This window comes from Pristiophorus japonicus, chromosome 4, assembly GCF_044704955.1.
Source record: "Pristiophorus japonicus isolate sPriJap1 chromosome 4, sPriJap1.hap1, whole genome shotgun sequence".
Lineage (NCBI taxonomy): Eukaryota > Metazoa > Chordata > Chondrichthyes > Pristiophoridae > Pristiophorus > Pristiophorus japonicus.
The window spans coordinates 290980274-291000481 of NC_091980.1; the positions used below are offsets into that span (position 1 = coordinate 290980274).

At 46.3% G+C, this 20208-nt stretch overlaps 1 protein-coding gene across 2 annotated transcripts in view; it reads right to left on the minus strand.

Moving 5' to 3' along the window:
- Window positions 1-19913, minus strand: part of LOC139262381 (cation channel sperm-associated auxiliary subunit beta-like) — a 62652-nt gene extending 42739 nt beyond the window's left edge. The window contains exons 1-3 of one of the 2 annotated variants that reach the window (XR_011592961.1): window positions 19855-19913; window positions 10349-10441; window positions 7143-7231 (exon numbers count right to left, since the gene is read on the minus strand). Coding sequence is in view for 1 of the 2 variants with exons in the window: in XM_070877567.1 (XP_070733668.1) it covers window positions 7143-7231; window positions 10349-10441; window positions 15190-15250 (243 nt within the window). In the remaining variant the exon portion in view is untranslated. Of the gene's footprint in view, window positions 1-7142; window positions 7232-10348; window positions 10442-15189; window positions 15281-19854 lie in introns of those variants that run through there. The other variant, XM_070877567.1, reaches the window with a different exon arrangement.
- Window positions 19914-20208: the final 295 nt, after the last annotated feature.

The following is a 20208-nucleotide window of genomic DNA, read 5'->3' on the forward strand; positions in this document are numbered from 1 at the left end:
CCCAAAGCCGCAGTGACACCAGCAGCTCTCGTGGCAGCCACAGAATATAGTAGTCAGCTACAAAAGAAAAATCAAAAAGGCAAATGGAATGTTCGTTTTTAGAACTGAAAAGCTGGAATATAAAGGGGAGGAAATTTTGCTATAGCTATACAAAGCCCTGGTTTAGCCCTTGGAGCCCTAGTAACATTCTGGTAAATCTGCACTACAATCCTTCCATGGCCATTATAATCCTTTCTTGTGCGCTGCCCAGAACTGTACTCCAGATGTGGTCTAACCATAAAGTCAGAAGTGGAGATGTTCGCTGATGATTGCAGTGTTCAATTCTATCCACAAAATGAAGCAGCCCATGCCCGCATGCAGCAAGACCCTGGACGACATTCAGGCATAGGCTGATGTGTGGCGCGAATGTTATATGCCACTTAAGCGCGAGGCAATGACCATCTCCAACAAGTGAGAGTCTAACTTGGTTATTTGGTGATTGGTGAGTAGCTTTTCTTTTTATTTTTTATATCAGTAAATAAACTGTAACATTGTTGTTACCAATTTAAGGGTATCTAAGGGTTAAGGCATGGCAGGAGAGCTCGGACACGTGATATGCTCCTCCTGTGCCATGTGGGAACTCAGGGACACTTCCGGTGTCCCTGACGACTACCTGTGTGAGAAGTGTATCCGCCTCTATCTCCTGACGGACCGCGTTGCGGAATTGGAGCTGAGGGTGGATTCACTCTGGAGCATCCACGATGCTGAGAATGACATAAGTGGCACGTGTAGTGAGTTGGTCTTACCGCATGAGAAGGATCCACAGCCAGCTAGGAAATGGAAGACCAGCAGGAAGAGTAGTACAAAGAAGGTAGTGCAGGGGTCCCATCTGGTCATCCCCTGCAAAACAGATACACTGCTTTGAGTGCTGTTGAGGGAGATGACTCATCAGGGGAGAGCAGCAGCAGCCAAGTTCATGGCACCGTGGCTGGCTCTGTTGTACAGGAGGGCATGAAAAAGAGTGGGAGAGCGATAGTGATAGGGGATTCAATCATAAGGGGAATAGATAGGCGTTTCTGCGGCCGCAATCGAGACTCCAGGATGGTATGTTGCCTCCCTGGTGCAAGGGTCAAGGATGTCTCCGAGCGAGTGCAGGACATTCTGAAAAGGGAGGGAGAACAGCCAGTTGTCGTGGTGCACATTGGTACCAATGACATAGGTAAAAAAAAAGGGATGAGGTCCTACAATACGAATTTAAGGAGCTAGGAGCTAAATTAAAAAGTAGGACCTCAAAAGTAGTAATCTCGGGATTGCTACCAGTGCCACGTGCTAGTCAGAGTAGGAATCGCAGGATAGCACAGATGAATACGTGGCTTGAGCAGTGGTGCAGCAGGGAGGGATTCAAATTCGTGGGGCATTGGAACAGGTTCTGGGGGAGGTGGGACCAGTACAAACTGGACGGTCTGCACTTGGGCAGGACCGGAACCAATGTCCTAGGGGGAGTGTTTGCTAGTGCTGTTGGGGAGGAGTTAAACTAATATGGCAGGGGGATGGGAACCAATACAGGGAGACAGAGGGAAACAAAAAGGAGACAAAAACAAAAGTCAGAAAAGAGATGAATAAAAGTGGAGGGCAGAGAAACCAAAGGCAAGAAACAAAAAGGGCCACTGAATATAAAATGGCTGCAGGAGGGGTAAAAACTAAAAATCATGGTTTAAAAACTAGGATGAAAACACTCTACCTAAATGCACGCAGCATTCGAAATAAAGTAAATGAGTTGACGGCACAAATCATTACAAATGGGTATGATTTGGTGGCCATTATAGAAACATGTTTGCAAGGTGGTCAAGACTGGGAATTAAACATACAGGGGTATCTGACGATTCAGAAAGATAGGCAAGAAGGGAAAGGAGGTGGGGTAGCTCTGTTAATAAAAGATGATATCAGGGCAGTTGTAAGGGATGATATTGGCTCCAATGAACAAAATGTTGAATCATTGTGGGTGGAGATTAGAGATAGTAAGGGGAAAAAGTCACTGGTCGGCGTAGTTTATAGGCCCCTAAATAATAACTTCATGGTGGGGCGGGCAATAATCAAGGGAATAATGGAGGCATGTGAAAAAGGAACGGCAGTAGTTATGAGGGATTTTAACCTACATATCGATTGGTCAAATCAAATTACACGGGGTAGCCTGGAGGAGGAATTCATAGAATGCATACGGGATTGTTTCTTAGAACAGTATGTAACAGAACCTACAAGGGAGCAAGCCATCTTAGATCTGGTCCTGTGTAATGAGACAGGAAAAATAAACGATCTCCTAGTAAAAGATCCTCTCGGAATGAGTGATCACAATATGGTTGAATTTGTAATACAGATTGAGGATGAGGAAGTTGTGTCAGAAACGAGCATACTATGCTTAAACAAAGGGGACTACAGTGGGATGAGGGCAGAGTTGGCTAAAGTAGACTGCAAACAAGGACTAAATGGTGGCACAATTGAGGAACAGTGCAGGACTTTTAAGGAGCTCTTTCATAGTGTGCAACAAAAATATATTCCAGTGAAAAAGAAGGGCGGCAAGAGAAGGGATAACCAGCCGTGGATAACCAAGGAAATAAAGGAAAGTATCAAATCAAAGACCAATGCGTAAAAGGTGGCTAAGGTTAGTGGGAAACTAGAGGATTGGGAAAATTTTAAGCAACAGCAAAGAATGACTAAAAAAGCAATAAAGAAAGGGAAGATAGATTACGAAGGTAAACTTGCGCAAAACATAAAAACAGATAGTAAAAGCTTTTACAGATATATAAAACGGAAAAGAGTGACTAAAGTAAATGTTGGTCCCTTAGAAGATGAAAAGGGGGATTTAATAATGGGAAATGTGGAAATGGCTGAGACCTTAAACAATTATTTTGCTTCCGTCTTCACAGTGGAAGACACAAAAACCATGCCAAAATTTGCAGGCCACAGGAATGTGGGAAGGGAGGACCTTGAGACAATCACTATCACTAGGGGGGTAGTGCTGGACAAGCTAATGGGACTGAAGGTAGACAAGTCCCCTGGTTCTGATGAAATGCATCCCAGGGTATTAAAAGAGATGGCGGCAGTTATAGCAGATGCATTCGTTATAATCTACCAAAATTCTCTGGACTCTGGGAAGGTACCAGCGGATTGGAAAGCAGCTAATGTAACGCCTCTGTTTAAAAAAGGGGGCAGGCAAAAGGCAGGTAACTATAGGCCGGTTAGTTTAACATCTGTAGTGGGGAAAATGCTTGAAACTATCATTAAGGAAGAAATAGCGGAACATCTGGATAGGAATAGTGCAATCAAGCAGACGCAGCATGGATTCATGAAGGGGAAATCATATTTAACTAATTTACTGGAATTCTTTGAGGATATAACGAGCATGGTGGATAGAGGTGTACCGATGGATGTGGTGTATTTAGATTTCCAAAAGGCATTCGATAAGGTGCCACACAAAAGGTTACTGCAGAAGATAAAGGTTCACGGAGTCAGAGGAAATGTATTAGCATGGATAGAGAATTGGCTGGTGAACAGAAAGCAGAGAGTCGGGATAAATGGGTCCTTTTCCGGTTGGAAATCAGTGGTTAGTGGTGTGCCACAGGGATCAGTGCTGGGACCACAACTGTTTACAATATACATAGATGACCTAGAAGAGGGGACAGAGTGTAGTGCAACAAAATTTGCAGATGACACAAAGATTAGTGGGAAAGCGGGTTGTGTAGAGGACTCAGGGAGGCTGCAAGGAGATTTGGATAGGTTAAACGAATGGGCTAAGGTTTGGCAGATGGAATACAATGTCGGAAAGTGTGAGGTCATCCACCTTGGGAAAAAAAAACAGTAAAAGGGAATATTATTTGAATGGGGAGAAATTACAACATGCTGTGGTGCAGAGAGACCTGGGGGTCCTTGTGCATGAATCCCAAAAGGTTAGTTTGCAGGTGCAGCAGGTAATCAGGAAGGCGAATGGAATGTTGGCCTTCATTGCGAGTGGGATGGAGTACAAAAGCAGGGAGGTCTTGCTGCAACTATATAAGGTATTGGTAAGGCCGCACCTGGAGTACTGCGTGCAGTTTTGGTCACCTTACTTAAGGAAGGATATACTAGCTTTGGAAGGGGTACAGAGACGATTCACTCGGCTGATTCCAGAAATGAGGGGGTGACCTTATGATGATAGATTGAGTAGACTGGGTCTTTACTCGTTGGAGTTCAGAAGGATGAGGGGTGATCTTATAGAAACATTTAAAATCATGAAAGGGATAGACAAGATAGAGGCAGAGAGGTTGTTTCCACTGGTAGGGGAGACTAGAACTAGGGGGCACAGCCTCAAAATATGGAGGAGCCAATTTAAAACCGAGTTGAGAAAGAATTTCTTCTCCCAGAGGGTTGTGAATCTGTGGAATTCTCTGCCCAAGGAAGCAGTTGAGGCTAGCTCATTGAATGTTTTCAAGTCAAAGATCGATAGATTTTTAACCAATAAGGGAATTAAGGGTTACGGGGCGAGGGCGGGTAAGTGGAGCTGACTCCACGACCAGATCAGCCATGATCTTATTGAATGGCAGAGCAGGCTCGAGGGGCTAGATGGCCTACTCCTGTTCCTAATTCTTATGTTCTTATGTTCTAACCACGTCCCTTTGATATTCAACGACATTACCATCGCCGAATCCTCCACCATCAACATCCTGGGGGTCACCATTGAGCAGAAACTTAACTGGACCAGCCACATAAATACTGTGGCAACAAGAACAGGTCAGAGGTTCGGAATTCTGTGGCAAGTGTCTCAACTCCTGACTCCCAAGCTTTTCCACCATCTACAAGGCACAAGTCAGGAGTGTGATGAAATACTCCCCACTTGCCTGGATGCGAATCTAACAACACTCAAGAAGCTCGACACCATCCAGGACAAAACAACCCGCTTGATTGGCACCTCATTTACATCTTAAATATTCACTCACTCCACCACCGTGCACTCTGGCTGCAGTGTTTACCATTTGCAAGATGCACTGCAGCAACTCACCAAGGCTTCTTCAACAGCACCTCCAAAACCCGCAATCGCTACAAAGACAAGGGCAGCAGGCACATGGGAGCACGATCACCTCCAAGTTCCCCTCCAAGTTACACACCATCCTGACTTGGAAATATCATCATTCCTTCATCTTCGCTGGGTCAAAATCCTGGAACACCCTCGCTAACAGCACTGTGGGAGAACCTTCACCACAAGGACTGCAGCAGTTCAAGAAGGCAGCTCACCACCACCTTCTCAAGGGCAATTAGGGATGGGAAATAAATGCTGGTCTTGCCAGCGTCGCCCCCATCCGCCCATGTCCTGGAATGAATTTTTTTAAAGTCACATAGGTCTGTCATGATATGAATAGTGTGCACAGAGAAACAGAAATTCTACATTCTCATCACTGGGCAGCGTTGAGTTGAAATCTTTTCTGTTGATCTATAGCCCAAGATTGGAAGCATTAACTTCAATGTACATGCAATTGATAATGCCCTAGCCTTTGCTGAAATGAGCTCGGTATAAGTAAAGCTGCATTTCCTTCTGATGATGAACCATTATGAACTGCACAAAGTGGTATGATTTCAAGTAGTGGATCTCGTCTTGAATGCAGCTGTTTATTGCAAGCTTTTCATGGCATACTTAAAGATGACAGTTGCAAAAAAATGTATTGCTATTTCTGACCTATATCCTGACTTCCATCAGCAGCACAAAATTTCTTGTTGATCTCAGCTACAGAGCATCTCATACAAATTGGCACAAATCAGTGACTGCTTCTTTGTTGATGCAAGCCTAGTCAGATACCACTCTTTGATCAGCTCTTGGAGCTCCACCTTCCATGACAGTGCCTTGGCCTGGGAAAATTGGAAGGTAGTGCTGAGTCTCCCACACTCCCTTACAACAGTCTCCTTCATGTGGCACTCTACATCACTATAGCTAATGATTGGAATTGCACCCATTCTGCTGATACCATGTTTGCACAGGAAAAGAAGAATGCAAGTACACTATCCACAAAATCTTCAGCTTAACCTGCTCAAACCATCCTTCACGAAAAGACAGTTATACATTCCTATGATTCAGAAGAACTGCACCAAGCAATATGATGTGGCTTATAGGGCTTTGTTGTCCACATGAAAAAGGGAAATTTAAGGGTCTACTGAATCACAGTCACACACTTTGTTCATTTTTGGGTGTGCAATTTGAAAAATTGGCCCTTCATATTTAAATCACTCCTCCTCATTTGAGCAACAAATCCATATGTGGTATATCACAAATCTTGGTAATGTTCTTCAATTACATTGAAGGGGAAAACTCACCCAAAATGGATGAATGCTAAGTATATAGTTCAAAAGTGCACAGCAATATTATAGGAGCACTGGTTAAATTGCATCACAATGAGTAAATGGCAATATTACAGAAGTAGGCAATGAGTGAGTTCCCCAATACATTTACAGTGTGCAGACTCCCTGCAAATGTTTGCCACATAAATGCTTTACTACACTGAGAAAATACCATACAATATCACATTTACTTCACATTCAGGTGTCGCTCAATCAGCCCTCCTCAATTCTGGATATGGGATGTGGGAGAGTTGCCATATGGGAGAGTTAGAGGTCAGTCTAAACTTCTAATCCACAAAAACAAATATGCTGCTTCAAATAGTGTGATCTATGGAGACTTCAACAGTTTTACATCTGTTCAAAAACCATGAAGATTAAAGTTATGAAAACAGAATTTAAGATATTATGAAACAACTTGAGGACTTTAATCTTTTTCACCAGATCTGATTTTGTAGGATTCACACAGGCAAGGAAATACAACAACTACGTGCATTTGGATAGAGCCTTTAACGTAGTCAAATAGCCCAAGGCACTTCACAGGAGCGTACTCAGACAAAATTTGACACCGAGCCACATAAAGATATTTAAGGAAAGACAGAGAGGATGAGAGGCAGATAGGTTTCGCAAGAGAATTCCAGAGTTTAGGGCCTAGGCAACTGAAGGCATGTCACCATTGTGGAGCGAAAGAAATTCGGAGACGCGTAAGGGGAGAGAACTGGAGGAGCGCAAAGATCTTAGCGGGTCGTAGGGTTATAGAGATATAACAATAGCAAAAGCATATCCTATATGTTTATATTCATTACCAATTCTTCTAAATGAAGATACAGTCGGATCCTGTCAGTAGGATTGTTTACTTCTTCTGTTGTACATCTAAATTTTGCAATGTCTCGAGCTAAATGAAAAAAAAGTTATAATCTCACACAGAGTACCTCCTGTTCAATTTCCTATTCACTCTATAGGATTACTTAACATTTTATTTATATACACTGGAATAAAGTTTACAAGCCCCCAACCCAGACATGAAGCTTCGCAGATTGGAAAATCAGTGCAGAGGTCAGTACACCCAATTCACAGCCCATGAAGATTTTCTGGTCATTGAAATTAATCTCCACTGAATTCAGCAGCCGTAGCTCCAATCCGTACCCCCTCAAGTAACGTTCTTCATCCACAACTTCACTTCACAAAATGTCATTCTACTATGCCAACTGTAAAAAGCGAGTGGAAGTGTTTTTTTTTTACATACTCATATTTGCTGGGGGAAAAAAATCATACTACTGAAGCTCTATAGCAGGAATTTTCCCTTAGTTCACAGTTAATTAGGTAAACATTCCAATCAATGTCCCATTAGAGGCACCAGAGAGAAAAATATAGGCAGGTGCCCTTCACCTCATGCTTCGGCCATATTACTTAAACTAATACAGATTTCATGATTACGGCTTGTTACAAATGTAGGCCGCAAAATGTGGCTCCTTAGCACAGGTAGTTAAGGCCGGTTTTGAAAAAAAATGGTGTCCACTTCATCCCACACTGTTCCCTATCTTGGCATGGGCAATAGCGCAGCCAGACATGCATGCACTGGAAGTATGCAGCGTAGGCAGATCGTGACGTCAGTCACCATGGAACGCTGATTTGACGCATGACCTGCCATTTTCGACGTCACCGCTCCACTCAACACCCTCTCCTAAACACACACAGCTGAACAAGGGACGCCCCCACCACCCACACACCCCACTAGTACTATGAATATGGAAACATCCAACTTGCAGGTAAGTTCATTCTTTCTCTCATACTAGCTCAGTCACAGGTGTGGGGTAGATGATGGTTGGATGGGGTGCTTGATTTGTCGTATGCTACTTCCGCTGTTTGTACTTGGCTTCCGCATGTTCCCGCCAAAGAGACTCAAAGTGTTCGGCACGTTCTTGGATGCTTCACCTCCACTTTGAGCAATATTGGGCCAGGGATTCCCAAGAGTCGGTGGGGAGGTTATATTTTTTCAAGGAGGCTTTTAGGGTGTCCTTGAAGCGTTTTCTCTGCTCTCCTGGGGCTCACCTGCTGTGACGTAGCTCAGAATAGAATGCTTGTTTCGGGAGTCTAGTATCAGGCATGCAGGCAACGTGGACGTCCATCGGAGCTGATCAAGTGTGGTCAATGCCTCGATTATTTATTTATGGAAACAATGATTGTGGTAACCAGAAAAAATCTTACAATTATTACTGGGTGGATTTCTGAAAACTACCTGAGCACTATCTTCTCAAGGGTTTGCAAGACTAGATGGGGCCAATGAAGCGATCCTGCTGCAACAGCACCAGGCCACTAATAGTGTTTGTCACACCTGCAGAGCTTCTAGCTAACCTCAGCCCTTGAAGGTGCCAGCCTTGGCTCAGTGGTAGCAGTCGCCTCAGTTAGGAGGTCGTGGGTTCTAGCCCCACTCCAGGACTTGAACACATTATCCAGGCTGATACTTCAGTGCAGTGCTAAAGGAGTGCTACACTGTCAGAGGTGTTGTCTTTCAGATGAGACATTCAGAACATAAAAGATCCCATGGAACTATTCAAAGAAGAGCAGCGGGTGCTCCTGGTGTCCTGGCTAATAGTTATGGATGCGCTTATTTGTACTGCAAAAATGGCCACCATGCTCCAACCTTTGTCTATGATTGGTCCCCTTGGAGGAGAAGCTACACCCTGAAGTTTCACAGGAATGTGCAACTGGAACAAGAACTCACTGACTTTGCAAATTGTAACTCGATCCACTTTGACTTCCTGAAGTGACAGAGGACAGAGCTCCCCAGAAGACAGTAAGGGCCAGCCAAAATGCCTTACCCCAGTTCAAGTGCATGCCTCCCCCAGTCAAAGTGCCTTACCTCAGCGCAAGGTGCATGCCTCCCCCAGCCGAAGTGCCTTGCCCCAGTCCAAGTACATTCTTCTCCCCTCCCCCTACTCCACCATAGATGGGGCAGGCATTGTGTACAGATTGTTAACAGGATTATTGGGTATGAAGTAAATAGGGACAGTTTTGTGACTTCTGGATATTATCCACTCCAATGATGTCCCTTGCAGGGGGTGGAAGAACGTGATCTGTCTTCCCAGAGTTCCGTCCTCCCCGCCCCCCCCGCAACCCAGTGTGCATGTCTCTCTCTCCCTCTTCCTCCCCACGCACCCCCCCCCCCCCCTCAGCCTCCCTCTCTCTCTCCCTCCCTCCCTCCGCTCTGGGCCCCATGGCCACCACTCTTGGCACCACGGCCACCAATCTCGGTCCCACTAGTCGAAGGAGGGTGGGGTGGGGGGGGGGAGGAGGAAAGAGAGTCATGTGGGGGGGGAAAGAGAAGTCGGGTGGGGGGGTGGAAGAAAAGTCGGGGGGGTGGTGGAAGAAAAGTTGGGGGGGGTGGTGGAAGAAAAGTCGGGGAGGGGTGGAAGAAAAGTCGGGGAGGGGTGGCGGAAAAAAAGTCGAGTGGGGGATGGTGGAAGAAAGGTTGGGGGGGTGGTGGCAGAAAAGTCAGGGGGGGAAAGAGAGTCGGGGCGGGGAAAGAGTGTCAGGGGGGGTAGAAAGAGAGTCGGGGGGTGGGGGGAAGGGAGTTGGGGCCGGCCCTGAGCGGGCAAAAAGAATCAGGGCAGGTCGGCAGTCTCGGGCCTCAGGTCCTGCTTCTCGGCATCACGTGGAGGGAATGATTTGAGGCTGGGGCGGGGGGTGGTGGAGCTTTACAGGGGACGGGGCTTGACAGGTGCATGTCTGTCAAAAAAAGTGCAGTACAAATAGTTACACTGAATAGTTATCCTTTGCATAATGCCTGCACAGCCTCTAAGTGCTGACAGCATTTGGGACCTGTAATATGGGCCACTGTGCTCATTGGGCAGTGAGGCCCACTCAGTGACTGATAACACAAGATTCCTGATAAACTGAAACTTATGGGTTGTATTATTAGCCCACACATGTCATACTTTGTCTACCACAGCAAAATGCAGATATGCTGTGCAATGAGATGGAATGAAAAAGACCAATAATTATACTTCACCTTTAAAATTGTATGTGTCTGATTTAGAAAGCAACAATTTCATCGCTATGCTGATTACAACATGCATCCATTCCATACTGCTAAAAGTAGTTTCTGAAATTAACAAATGGTACAACGGTTACAGAACACTGTATTACTGTATAGAACAGCAGTTACTATTAAAACACTTATGAGTCTTCAAACAATAATTCTATTTGAATTGCTGACTGTATTATATCATGAAAAAATAATTAAGCACAGTTCTGGATCTAAAGCATACCTTTACTTTTTGAAATGGCTAACTCAGTAGCAGTACATTGCTGGGCCTGGAAGTAGGTCACTCTCCCATCCTCGCTGCGAGGTATGGTGTATAACGTAAAGATAAGTAGGGGGATAAACATCTTAAAAACAAAGGCCTAGAAATTCGATACGTAATGCCCGTTGGTTAGGCGCTACAGGTGCCGTTTGGTTCGAAAATGGTTTCTGAGCAGAAGCAGCACGCGATATTTAAAGGGATCATCAACCACTCTCAGGTCAGTTGCTGATTAATTTCAATGGCTCTATCCAAGTTTGTGGAAATGTTTGGAGCTTTCTAGAGTAGCTTAAAGTTGGTGAGATGACAGGGAGTGGTGTTGCAACTGGAGAAAGCCTTGCTTCTGACTTCAAGGGTTCTGGTCAGACCACTTGCTCCCAGTCATGGGTGCTCGAGTTGTCATCCCCCTTAGCCTGCAGCGTAACAGGGAGAAGGAGCAGAGGCAGCGAAGAAGAGAACAAGCTGCTCATAGAGGGAGGAGGAGGGGGAGTAGGACTCTCAGCAGGAGGCCTTACCCACCTAGGGTCTTCAGAGAGGAATTCTCTTGCCTCAACCTGAGCCAGGAGCAGTACGTGACACGTCTGTACTTTACGAAGGCGGTGCTCACAGAATTCGGCCATCTCTTGCAACCAGATCTGCAGCCTCACTCCAGGACAAAGACCGTGCTGCAGTGGCTGTGAAAATGATCATGGCCCTGAATTTCTTTGCATCGGGATCTTTGCAGGCTGGAGTCGGAGATATCTGTAACATCTCACAGTTTACCATCTACTACTGCATAAGAGAGGGGATAGAAGTTCTTTATGCCAGGAGGGGACTTCATCACTTCTCTCAAACCAGAAACAGGCGGAGCGCACATGGCTTTGCCAGGATAGCGTCCTTCCCCATAGTGCAGGGTGCCATCTACTGCGCACACATGGCTCAATGGTGAAATATATCGTAACAGCAAAGGGTACCATACAGTTAATGTGCAGTTGGTGTGTAACCACTCACAGCACATCATGATGGTGAATGCCCATTATCCTAGCAGCCATCATGATGCATTTATCCTGCGTCAGTCCGCTGTGCCAGCAATCTTCCAGCCATCACATTGAACCAGAGAGTGACTGCTCGGCAACAAGGGTTATCCCCTCTCATCATCATCATAGGCGAGTATGACTTGCTTCCATACTAAAAATGAGTACTCAGATGACTGATGAACTCATTTTAAATGGTGGAAGATGCCTATGTGTGAATTCTTTTAACGTGGGGTGGCCGTTGCACACCAGCCACCACACGGGCTTAACGGAACAAGGTCTTGGTCCAGTGGCAAGGGTATCCAAGACGACTGGAGACCAGGCTCCGCCGCATGTGCCGCATTGTACAGATCGGGTAAAAGGTGAGCTCCTGGATGGTCAGCCTCCTGTTAATAGGTGTGTGATATCTCCATGCCCTTTAGCACAAGAGCTAGTTCTCTATACATTGAGGATTAAGAAAACTTGCCAAGATCCACTTTCAGCAATTTCAATGCTGACTACTCTCAGTTTGATGTAACAATACAGCTCAAATCAGCAGAGTGCAAATGAACTGTTAGTAAATAATACACAACAGTACAGGTTATCCTAGTGCTGGCTACTCTGTTTTGCCTCTTTGATAAGTTTGGAGTTTTACGATGTTTAAAAGCTTACTTTATAGAAATAATTTCTGTGCTCATTGCCATTGAGTTACAGACACATATTGGTCGCATAGTGTCTGTAACTGAAGTTCTAATGTACATTATCTTAGATGGACAAAATGACAAACATTTCTCCCACACACAAGAAATACATTCTATGAAGCATATACTATAGGCACAATTGCTTGTGGTGTTGGTGGATTCAGACTCAGGGCAGGGGCAAGTAAATCTCCTCATTCCCCACGTCTGTTGTCACAGGGAGGCACTGGCTAAAGGTTCCTACCATAAACTAGATCACAGGAGTTTGCTGAACCTAGTCACTGGCGCTGACTATGGTTGATCATAAAACAGTCAGTTTTGTTTCTTTAGAGACGCACAAGGTATTGGGTATGTTTAAAAAGCTGAGTGAATTAAACACATTCCAAGATTGGAGAGTTTTAAACCCCTTTTATCAACCAGTTGAAATGAGGTGAAGCTCCCCTCAGCACATCACCACACCACGGGTGAGTTGCCTCAGACAGTTTTGACTGGTCCTGGTCACCGAGATGCAGAGGAAACACTGCAGCCCTGCCGACAGCTCAGACAAGAGCCACAATGCTCATCAGAGGACGGAATTAGGTGGGAAAGACTGGAGAAACTTGGGCTCTTCAGCCTGGAGAGGACCTGACTTAAGCCGTGATCTTATAGAAGTTTACAAGATAGCTCCCACAGTAGTTTACATTAATAGAAGTTTACACATTAGACATTACACATTTCACAAAAAGCAATGACTCCTTGCTGAGGTATGGGTCCACGGGTAGCACTTAACCCCCACCCCCCCGCTCACCCTGGATACCGAGATCACAAGACCATTACAATGAGGAAGGCCATTCGCCCCATCCAGAAAGAGCCTGCAGATTCATGTCACACCATCCAACCATTCCAGGGTTTTCACCTTCACTGCCCTACCCATAAATCCATTCTGCGGGTTGATCAATTTGTGAAGCAGAGATTCCTGACACAAGTCCTAAATTTGCCTTTTACTAGTTTGAGCCTATGCCAGTTTTTAGTTTGAAACCATGTTCCTGATCTCTTTTTTTCTGTATCGTTTGCAATCTTATAATAATCATCATCATCATCATCATCATAGGCAGTCCCTCGGAATCGAGGAAGACTTGCTTCCACTCTTAACATGAGTCCTTAGTGGCTGAACAGTCCAATACGAGAGCCACAGTCCCTGCCACAGGTGGGACAGACAGTCGTTGAGTGTAAGGATGGGTGGGACAGGTTTGCCGCACGTTCTTTCCGCTGCCGGCGCTTGATTTCTGCATGCTCTCGGCGATGAGACTCGAGGTGCTCAGCGCCCTCCAGGATGCACTTCCTCCACTTAGGGCGGTCTTTGGCCAGGGACTCCCAGGTGTCAGTGGGGATGTTGCACTTTATCAGGGAGGCTTTGAGGGTGTCCTTGTAACGTTTCCTCTGTCCACCTTTGGCTCGTTTGCCATGAAGTAGAGCGCTTGCTTTGGGAGTCTCATGTCTGGGATGCGGACAATATGGCCTGCCCAGCGGCGCTGATCAAGTGTGGTCAGTGCTTCAATGCTGGGGATGTTGGCCTGGATGAGGGCACTAATGTAAACTTCTATCCCCTCTATGCCTGATGACTCCCCTCCAACCACTTATGGCCAGCAGTCATAATGAGAGCCATGCTGCTATGAGAAACCTCATCAAGCAGACCATCGGAGTGCTGAAGCAACAGTTTGGAGAAAGGGAGGAGGCAGCCTACACATCCACGTTCCGGACAGTGCTCCTACAAAGTGCTATCCCAGTGACTGCAGCATGGCTGGTGGAAGGCTGATGACTTTCAGTGGGCAAGCCTGCAGATGGCCCTGTAGGATGACCTCAAGCTTTAAATAAGGCTCTGGGCCTAGAAGGTCCGGCTGCGACTGCACTACCTCGGCATGGGCAGCAGCAGTCTGTGCTGGCTAGCTGGCAGGCAACAGCAAGGGCACTGGCGGAGTGGCAGTGGGGGGAGGACAAATGCTGTCACCTTGAAAGAGGACAGCAAGTTTGTGCTCCACGGAGCCACTGCCACTCCCCCTGGGCGGCACCTCAGCAATCCTAATAATCTGTTGGACGACAGATTGCTGGAATGCTTTGACAGACTGCAAGGCCCTTTCAACACTGGTAAGTGCAGCCACGATGGCAGCAGTCTGAGCTTGCATGGCAAAAGCTGAGCCTGCATGAGAGCTGTCTGAGCTTGCATGACAGAAGTCTGGGCTTTCACTGCAGAAACTCAGATGTTGGACTGCTTGTGCTGCAATAGAAGCTGAGACTTCGGCCATCTGATCCTGCCTCATAGTTGGGTCCACAAGTGAACTTATGGAGTTGCACATCACTTTCATCCTGGAAAGAATGGGCTCCGAGCTCTTCTCAAAGCCCTGTGCCAAGTTGGTGCTAGACTCCTTCATGCTCCTTGACAGTCTGAGCTTGGGTGGCAGCATGTTGTGGCTGCAGCACAAAGACTTTGGGTCACTTCTGTCTGTGCTATAATGGCAGCCGCTAACATCACCAATCACACACAGCATTATGTCTAGGGCGACACGATCTCTTCGGGAGTCTTCCATCATTTGCAGGCTGGAAATCCTGGGCTCCAAGCTCTGCGAAAGCCCTGTTCAATGTTGGAAGCAAACTCCTCCATGCTCCTTGACATTGCCAAGAGGCTCTCTATGCAAGCTTGCCGTTGCACCTATCAATTTGGTGTTCACGCCCATCGCCCTTCTTCTGAAGGTCACCTCATTGAGGTCCTCATCTGAGTCCTGTGTAGCAGAACTCGCGTGCGAACTTGCCCTCCGGGGTGCTGGCCCCCGAGCTACCCTTTCCCCTGGCCTTACTGCAACCTACTTGTGCCCGGTGCCTCACCCTGTGACGATCCCACTTCTACATTAGCCTCTGAGATGACAGTGTCTTCCCCCCGCCCCATCACTCTCCTCCACCACCTCAGGGACAAGCTGGTCTGATGCTTGGTCTTGATTATCTAAAAGCAGAAAGGCACAAGAGTCGGATTATGGTGAGGGAAGCAAACAAGATATGTATACATACATTAACAGCAGCTTGAAAGCAAGAAGAGATTGTGGGATGAGGGGGAACATAAGAATTAGGAACAGGAGCAGGCCATCTAGCCCCTCGAGCCTGCTCCGACATTCAACAAGATCATGGCTGATCTGGCCGTGGACTCAGTTCCACTTACCCGCCCGCTCCCCATAACCCTTAATTCCCTTATTGCTTAAAAATCTATCTGTGACTTGAATACATTCAATGAGCTAGCCTCAACTGCTTCCTTGGGCAGAGAATTCCACAGATTCACAACCCTCTGGAAGAAGAAATTCCTCTCAACTCGGTTTTAAATTGGCTCCCCCGTATTTTGAGGCTGTGCCCCCTAGTTCTAGCCTCTCCGACCAGTGGAAACAACCTCTCTGCCTCTATCTTGTCTATCCCTTTCATTATTTTAAATGTTTCTATAAGTTCACCCCTCATCCTTCTGAACTCCAACGAGTAAAGACCCAGTCTACTCAATCTATCATCATAAGGTAACCCCCTCATCTCCGGAATCAGCCTGGTGAATCGTCTCTGTACCCCCTCCAAAGCTAGTATATCCTTCCTTAAGTAAGGTGACCAAAACTGCACGCAGTACTCCAGGTGCGGCCTCACCAATACCCTATACAGTTGCAGAAGGACCTCCCTGCTTTTGTACTCCATCCCTCTCGCAATGAAGGCCAACATTCCATTTACCTTCCTGATTACCTATTGCACCTGCAAACTAACTTTTTAGGATTCATGCACAACAACATCCGGTCCAGGGTGTCCTTGGAGATGGAGCACGCGGTGTCCACCGGTACGCTCGCGGCCTTCCGCGAGAGGTGGGCACCGGAGGGACTGGAGTGCATCATCACGCCCGGCAACCAAATTTTAATTTGATTTTACGTTTTAAAGTTAATTTGTTTTAATTGCCGGTGCTTTTAGTGTCCCCTTCCCTTTTATAGGGGGCACTGGGGAAAAATTGTGATTTTAGTGCCCAAAAAAAAAACAAAAAAAAAAAGAAAAAACACAAAAAAAAAACACAAAAAAGGGGGAAAAAAAAAAAGGGCCTTGTAAATGTCTGGAGTGTCACCCAGGTCGGGTGGCACCGTTTAATGTTTTATGTTTTCACAGATAAACTCAAAAGAGTTTCATGCACAACAACATCCGGTCCAGGGTGTCCTTGGAGATGGAGCACGCGGTGTCCACCGGTACGCTCGCGGCCTTCCGCGAGAGGTGGGCACCGGAGGGACTGGAGTGCATCATCACGCCCGGCAACCAAATTTTAATTTGATTTTACGTTTTAAAGTTTAATTTGTTTTAATTGCCGGTGCTTTTAGTGTCCCCCTCTCCTTTTATAGGGGGCACTGGAAAAAGGAAAAATTTGATTTTAGTGCCCAAAAAAAACCAAAAAAAAAAACCAAAAAAAGGGCCTTGTAAATGTCTTGTGTGTGTCATCCAGGTCGGGTGGCACGGATACATGTTTTTATGTTTTGCAGGTAGACTCTAAAAGAGTTTCATGCACAACGACATCCGGTCCAGGGTGTCCTTGGAGATGGAGCACGCGGTGTCCACCGGTACGCTCGCGGCCTTCCACGAGAGGTGGGCACCGGAGGGACTGGAGTGCATCATCACGCCCGGCAACCAAATTTTAATTTGATTTTACGTTTTTAAGTTTAATTTGTTTTAATTGCCGGTGCTTTTAGTGTCCCCCTTCCCTTTTATAGGGGACACTGGGGAAAATTGTGATTTTAGTGCCCAAAAAAAAAACCAAAAAAAGAAAAACACAAAAAAAAACAAAAAAAAGGGGGGGAAAAAAAAAAGGGCCTTGTAAATGCTGGAGTGTCACCCAGGTCGGGTGGCACCGTTTAATGTTTTATGTTTTGCAGGTGAACTCCAAAAAGAGTTTCATGCACAACGACATCCGGTCCAGGGTGTCCTTGGAGATGGAGCACGCGGTGTCCACCGGTACGCTCGCGGCCTTCCGCGAGAGGTGGGCACCGGAGGGACTGGAGTGCATCATCACGCCCGGCAACCAAATTTTAATTTGATTTTACGTTTTTTAAGTTTAATTTGTTTTAATTGCCGGTGCTTTTAGTGTCCCCCTTCCCTTTTATAGGGGGCACTGGGGAAAATTGTGATTTTAGCGCCCAAAAAAAAACCAAAAAAAGAAAAACACAAAAAAAAAAGGGGGAAAAAAAAAAGGGCCTTGTAAATGTCTGGAGTGTCACCCAGGTCGGGTGGCACCGTTTAATGTTTTATGTTTTTGCAGGTGAACTCCAAAAAGAGTTTCATGCACAACGACCCCCAGGTCCCTCTGCACCGCAGCATGTTGTAATTTCTCCCCATTCAAATAATATTCCCTTTTACTGTTTTTTTTCCCCCAAGGTGGATGATCTCACACTTTCCGACATTGTATTCCATCTGCCAAACCTTAGGCCATTCGCCTAACCTATCTAAATCTCTTTGCAGCCTCTCTGTGTCCTCTACACAACCCGCTTTCCCACTAATCTTTGTGTCATTTGCAAATTTTGTTACACTACGCTCTGTCCCCTCTTCCAGGTCATCTATGTATATTGTAAACAGTTGTGGTCCCAGCACCGATCCCTGTGGCACACCACTAACCACCGATTTCCAACCCGAAAAGGACCCATTTATCCCGACTCTCTGCTTTTTGTTAGCCAGCCAATTCTCTATCCATGCTAATACATTTCCACTGACTTCACGTACCTTTATCTTCTGCAGTAACTCTTGTGTGGCACCTTATCGAATGCCTTTTGAAAATCTAGATACACCACATCCATCGGTACAACTCTATCCACCATGCTCGTTACATCCTCAAAGAATTCCAGTAAATTAGTTAAACATGATTTCCCCTTCATGAATCCATGCTGCGTCTGCTTGATTGCACTATTCCTATCCAGATGTCTCGCTATTTCTTCCTTAATGATAGCTTCAAGCATTTTCCCCACTACAGATGTTAAACTAACCAGCCTATAGTTACCTGCCTTTTGTCTGCCCCCTTTTTTAAACAGAGGCGTTACATTAGCTGCTTTCCAATACGCTGGTACCTCCCCAGAGTCCAGAGAATTTTGGTAGATTATAACGAATGCATCTGCTATAACTTCCGTCATCTCTTTTAATAACCTGGGATGCATTTCATCAGAACCAGGGGGACTTGTCTACCTTGAGTCCCATTAGCCTGTCCAGCACTACCCCCCCTAGTGATAGTGATTGTCTCAAGGTCCTCCCTTCCCACATTTCTGTGACCAGCAATTTCTGGCATGGTTTCTGTATCTTCCACTGTGAAGACCGAAGCAAAATAATTGTTTAAGGTCTCAGCCATTTCCACATTTCCCATTATTAAATCCCCCTTCTCATCTTCTAAGGGACCAACATTTACTTTAGTCACTCTTTTCCGTTTTATATATCTGTAAAAGCTTTTACTATCCGTTTTTATGTTTTGCGCAAGTTTACCTTCGTAATCTATCTTTCCTTTCTTTATTGCTTTCTTAGTCATTCTTTGCTGTCATTTAAAATTTTCCCAATCTTCTATTTTCCCATTAATCTTGGTCACCTTATACGCATTGGTTTTAAATTTGATACTCTCCTTTATTTGGCAAATGGGATGTGTGAAGGATTACGAATGAGCATAATGTTGTTGTCCCCAAAGCGTTCAACCTTGTTGGTTGCCACAGCCTCCACGACTTGCTGCCCAATGATCGCCAGCACTCGTTTCTCCAGTTGGCTGAGTTCCTGCACAGCAGCTTGCCTCCCACCACCACCTTTCTGCTGCTGTTCACGGCGATTATGCACGACCTTGGCCTGCAAGAGAAAGGGAAATGTGCGAGTGTGGTACAATGTGTTCGGGTGATGTACCTGCCATAGTTAAATAGTTTGTGCAAGGTGGGAGAGCAGTGTTGCAGCAGTGGTACAGTTGTGAGGATGAAGCGACGTTATGATAATGAGGTCTGAGTGCTGATAGATTGTTGCTCGGTGTGAGGCATTAAGCAGTGCGTAAGACTTGTGGTGCAGAAGGTGGGATACGGCATTTGCTGAAGCCTTCGTTCACCTTGACCTGCCATATGAGGTCACTAAACTTCTTGCGGCACTGGATTAGACTTGGGGACCACAGTGCTGGCCGTCACACAGTCGGCTATCTGAAATAAAAACAGAAGGGTCGTCGACCCGAAACGTTAACTCTGCTTTTCTCTCCACAGATGCTGCCTGACCCACTGAGATTTCCAATATTTTCTGTTTTTATATATTATATTAGGAACAGGCGAGTTGGATACCACGGCGGCCATTTTGTGGCCTTACTTTTGGCTGCAGCGAAGACCGAATAGGGGTCCCGAACCTGGAGCGCCTACTCGAGGCGGCGCACTTTACCGTCTCTTTTATTTTCCACTTTATATTTAGTTAAATGCCCCCCCTCCCCCTCTCCTGGGTGATCCTGAGGATCGGCCCAGACCGGCCCCGCCTCGCTGTGTGACCGGCCATTCCGCCTACCTCTACCTTTCCAGGCCACCCCTTCACCAGCAACTGTCAGTTGGTAACCCCGGGCAACCGTTTCAAGCGGACAGCTCCGCCCGCCGCGCGCGCGCGCACGCGCAGATTGTGGTTTCCTCGTCCCCCGATTGGCGCCAACAGCCGAAGGAGGAAAGATAACAACATGGCCGCCCTTGTACCGCCGCTGAATCACCAGGTCCCAGTGCCACACTCGCCGGTCACCGGGTTAAATGGTTCCCGCCGGGGAAAACGAGGTTCACAATCAAAGACATCTCGCACACAAAAAAAACAACACACACACACAGTCCCAACTGAATGTAATATACCTGGGTAGAACAAATGAAGGACAGAGAG